Source organism: Eutrema salsugineum, unplaced genomic scaffold (genome assembly GCF_000478725.1).
Source record: "Eutrema salsugineum unplaced genomic scaffold, Eutsalg1_0 scaffold_10, whole genome shotgun sequence".
Classification (NCBI taxonomy): Eukaryota; Viridiplantae; Streptophyta; class Magnoliopsida; order Brassicales; family Brassicaceae; genus Eutrema; species Eutrema salsugineum.
The window spans coordinates 2,766,808-2,772,244 of record NW_006256908.1 but is presented as its reverse complement, the minus strand read 5'-3'; the positions used below and the strand labels follow the sequence as shown (position 1 = coordinate 2,772,244).

The window sequence follows — 5,437 nt, the reverse complement described above, 5'->3', positions numbered from 1 at the left end:
TAGTCTTACCTAACTCATCAATTAGCTGTTAGTCCATCCAGCTGGATCAGTACTCGATCAACTTATCGAGCTAGATTGAGCTGCCGGTCAGCTTGTTCAGCTAGTTCAGCTAGCTCAACCTCGACCAGCTTAGCTAATAGCTCAATTACTTAATCTCTTTCAGCTAATTGAATTCGACAATTTTTCTTTTTTTTTTATCTTATTAAGTCATTTGGTCTGTTTTTCAACTCTGACTAAACCTATATGATCATTGCTTTGACATGCATTGTTCACAAGAATGATTATTGTAAACTTTTTTTAATCAGATAGCACACATAGAATTTACAATAAAATATCAAAATAAAAAATTGTGTCCCCTAGAGAAGGAAAGCTCAAAACTACTTAAATTCGACTTATAGTCCAATTCATCTGCAAGTCTTTTTGGTACCACAGCACACAGAGACCCTCTCTCTCTCGTCTCCTCTCTCACACTCTCTCTCTCTCTACAAAAAAGAATAAGAAGAGAGATGAAAAGAAAAGCAACCCAATCTTCAGTCTGAAAACTCCCTATTCTTCTTCTTCCTCTTCTCAACATTTTATCTTTTGGTAATTGTTGAGAGATTCTCCACACACACACACACACCTTCTTCTTTCTTTTTTTTCTTTGTCTCAAGAAGCAAACAAACAAACAAAAAAAACCCAAAACCCAAGTTGGGAAATTTCATTTTCTTTCCCCAGAAAATCTTTTTTTTTGTTACCCATTTTACAATTATTTTGCAGCCAAAAACAAAAAAGATGAGAGATTTGGTGTCATGTTTCAGCGAAAACTCAATAAACGTGACTCATTCATTATCTTCATCATCGTTAACATCATCATCATCATCATGTTCAAGATTCAACACCAGCAACGCTTGTATCTCTCCATCTCTCATACCATCCATACAAACCTCCATTACAAGCATCTACAGAATCACTTTATCATCATCGAAGCATCTCATCATCAAAGTCACATGGTGCAACAAGAACAATCATCCTCCACAGTCCAACAACAATGGTCTCAGCATCTCTGTTTCCTCCGCAGATCAAAACCCTTCAACGTCTCTCAAACTCAACACTTCCTCTCGCTTCTTCCGCAAGAAGAAAGGAAACAAATCAGTCGATTCCGATCTCGGCAAAATCGAGGTTTTCTGGGATCTCTCTTCAGCTAAATACGATTCTAATCTGAGTCCTGAACCTGTTCAAGGCTTCTACGTTATCGTCCTCGTCGATTCTCAATTAGGTCTCCTCCTCGGAGATTCCTCTGAAGAAACCTTGAGAAAAAAAGGTTTCGGTTTCGATTTCGATTTTGAAAAGTCTCTGGTTTCTCGGCAAGAACACTTCTCCGGGAACGCTTTTTACTCGACTAAAGCTAAATTCGCTGAATCAGGAGATTCGCACGAAATCGTTATCAGATGTAACGCAGAGAAAACAGAGGGTTTGAAACAGAGCAATCATCATCATCATCATCATCATTCCCCTGTTCTCTCTGTTTGTGTCGATAAGAAGACGGTAACGACAGTGAAGAGGCTGCAATGGAATTTCAGAGGGAATCAGACGATTTTTGTTGATGGGTTGCTAGTGGATCTGATGTGGGATGTTCATGATTGGTTCTTTAGTAATCCAGAAGGTTGTGGAAAAGCTGTGTTCATGTTTAGGACAAGGAATGGTTTAGACAGTAGCAGGCTTTGGTTAGAAGAGAAGATGGTTAAGAAAGATGAACAAGACAAGCTTGACTTCTCTCTCCTCATTTACGCCTGTAAGACGTAAAAAAACCGATTCTTTTTTTTTTTATCGTTTTGAGATTTACAAGAGAAGATGATTGATTCTGTTTTTTTTTTAATATCTGAGAAATTTTTATGGATTTGTTTTTTTTTTCTTCACTTACAATTTCTTCTTGAAAGGAGTATAGATTTTTTCTTTACATTATTCTTTTCTTGGAGTTGTGATTTAATATAGAGAAATTCCAAAATGTGGATTTCTTCTTAAGAAGATTGATTCTATCATTCTAAATATCAAGTTGTTGTTCCTATTTTCTTTTTATTCTTTTCTTATAAACTCAGGATCATTGCCTAATCTTAAATTGAAAGCCATTTGGTGGAAAATATGATCTCTATGACTCTCTATTTATTTTGTTCAACATTATAAATTTATGATCTCTATATTAGGAATCTTTGTTTACCCATCTCTCCGTAAGCTCATCTACAATTGATGATTGTAGAGTGTGCAATAAGATGAGAAGAAGAATGCTAATCTACAATTAAGGAAGAAGAGTGTGAAATAAGATGAGAATATATTTGGGGCATATGTGCACGCCTATAAAGATATGCATGGAGCCTCTTTAAAGTACAAAAGTTAAAAAAGCCTAGAATCTACTCATGCTAGAATTTTTATTTAATCTTTTTTTCGGATTTCGGTTAGGAAAAGTTTAGGTGATTAACATCACATTCAAGTAACAAATTCTTCTAGTTTTAGGTGACTACATTGTAAATTCTAGTTTGGTCTGTCTGGCTGATGGTTTAATTGTTTTCGGTTAGGAGAGATTTAGGTGGTGACATCCCATTCAAACAACGATTTTTTTATATATAATTGGTTGGTTTGTAGAGTTTTTTTTTTTGTTTTTCGACTGTTGATTTGTAGAGTTTTAGGTGGCTACATTGTAAATGCGTGTGGTTTTTTTTTTTTTTTTTGAGGTGTAGAATTGGAGTTCAAGTAAATAAAGAAAGCCAAAATATACTTCTGTTTTTATAGTAGTTTGAGTTTTTATAAATTGGATCCGATTATGTAAAACATAGAAAATTTTGGTTAAAAGATTGTTTAACTATGTCTCTGTAATTATTTACTCATCAGGATATGAGTATAGTATAATGTGACAGTATACAAAATTAAAGATTCGGTCAACATAAAATTAAAATATTGCTTCTGAGTCATTTAAAACCAATTTAGAATTTGACTGCCTGACAAATTTTACCATACAGTAATTGACTTGTTATAGAAATTTAACTATTAAGCAATAGTAAATACACAGAGAGAGAGGCCAGTAGCACGTTTTCACGCTAAACGATAAAGAAAATAAAAAAACATGTAGGATACAAAAATGTGATGTGTGCCCATTATTGCATTTCATTTAATCCATTACAACAACATTTGCATTACATGAATGATTCAGGTTGCATATTTACTACTCTTTTTATATTCCAAGATATAGTTCGCAATAATCAATTACTTGTATCGAGCTTTAACCTTTAACAAACAAAAAGTATCGAGCTTTAACCTTTATAGTTGTTACTAGATAAGTATATGCAGATTTATGAATTTATCATTTGTTAAAATATATAACACAAAATAATGAAACTAAAATAATTAAAATAGTAATGTAACAATAACCACATTATGCATTAACTTAACATGTGTAATATAAACTAAAAAAATTACTTGTAATATATGAACTAAAAACATTAGCAAAAACTTTTTTAGTTCCATATCTCGTTTGTATTAAGAATTTTGCTTGGGTTCTACATTGTCACTTAATCAGTTAAGGCGAAATTTAACATTTTTGCTTAGTTTTACAATTAATTTTATCGGCTGAACTGACTGGAATTGGAAAAAACTCAACCTGAGTGTGAAGGAGGAAATTTTTCTCCATTTTAGGCTTACAGACTTATTTTGTATGTGGACGATACAGCAGTTAAACTGTCTCATCGTGTCTGTTAAACAACTTATTGCCTGCACCTTTGACTATTTTCTACATATAAAAGTTGTGAATTGTCTCATGATTGATTTGATGCTAGAATCTGGTTTTAGACTATTAAATTTTAATAAAACATAATAATTAAAAATTAAAAAATATCGAAAAACCTTCAAACACTCAATAACAAAAAAAAATTAAAAATTTTATCGGAAACTCATTAGAAAATTTTCAATAAATCATATCTGTTAAAAATTGGAAAATTGCAATATATAACCAACAATAATTCTATAATTAAGAGAATAACCATATAAGAAGGATAATTACTATATTCTCTGTATAATATACAATACATATACAACAATACCTTTGAATATCTCCACTAGCAGAAAATAAAATATTTACTTTAATATTTTTCTCTTCTACTTACTTTTAATACGTTGCTTAGTCGTCTGTTCATCATTCTCCCCTTGTGTATATGGAACTCCACAATTCAGAACAGTCATCATAACAAAATTTTCAATGAAGAATCAAAATGGGTTTCCAAAGAATAAATACTTAAGATACTATTTAATTTCTGCATGCTTTGTTATGCAGTCTAGATTTGAAGTTCAATTCTGGGTTTGGATTTCGATTTGTTGAATTCTGGGTTTGGATCTATATTTAGATTTCAATTTCGATTTCGATTCTGGGTTTCGTAAGACATAGAGTTAAATAAACTTTCTATGTACAAAAACAATATCCAATCAAACTATGTATAAATGTTTTATACATATATTGTCAATTTATACCCTATCAATAAAAGATCAATTCACATATGTATACCGAAAAAACACAGACATATATATATATATATATATATATATATTTGATTCACATATAATCATTTTATGTATATTTTATGTACAATAACGCGTGCGGTACATTGAGAAAAAATTCTTTTTCCAATTAACAATTTACTTTTATCTTTATCCATAAAGATATTTTCGTTTTAAAAATTTTTACATTGTTACTTGCTTAATTATTTGATTTTTATAGTTATATTCTTCAACAGTTAATGAATTTTGATTATTCATTAAATTAACCCTTAGAAATTTGGAAGGATTTTAACCGAACCATAAAATCATAAAAAATTATTGAAAATCTGAAGTTTTTTGTTCGTGTACTATACGGAATTACCTTCTGTTTTCTTTCTTTTGACTTCTTAGAATTTGCAGATTCATTATTGTATAAGAAATTTTTGGGAAATCGGCCAAAACCTACTTCAACTTCACCAAATGGTGTGAAAACATACCTGAGAAATTTGAGTGCCCGAATACATACCTGAACTCATTAAAACCGGCCTTTTCATACCTGCACTAATAAAATTTTGGCAAATCCATACATTGACTAGTTTCCCGTTAGTCAACGGTCTTATTCCGTTAACGGAAAAAAATCCCGTCGCAACGTCACCGGAATGGAAAACGACATCGTTTTACTTTTTTTTTTTTGTTCGTCAAAAATCAAAACGACGTCGTTTTGATTATTTTTTTTTTGTTCGTCCTTATCAAAACGACGTCGTTTTGATTAAATTTTTTTTTTGTTCGTCATGATCAAAACGACGTTGTTTTGGTAACTGTGAACAAAAAAAAAAAATACTCAAAACGACGTCGTTTTGAGTATGACGAACAAAAAATTTTTTTTTGTATATTAACCGATGTAAATTCAGTAATAATGAGTGCGAAATTCAGTCAG

General features: G+C 31.3%; 1 protein-coding gene across 1 annotated transcript; it reads left to right on the top strand.

The window, feature by feature from the left end:
- Positions 1–502: 502 nt before the first annotated feature.
- Positions 503–2,101, top strand: LOC18027318. The gene has a single exon (XM_006409721.2). It carries the CDS (start codon positions 775–777, stop codon positions 1,783–1,785), a length of 1,011 nt encoding a protein of 336 aa, XP_006409784.1. The 5' UTR covers positions 503–774; the 3' UTR covers positions 1,786–2,101.
- The last annotated feature ends 3,336 nt before the right edge of the window (positions 2,102–5,437 follow it).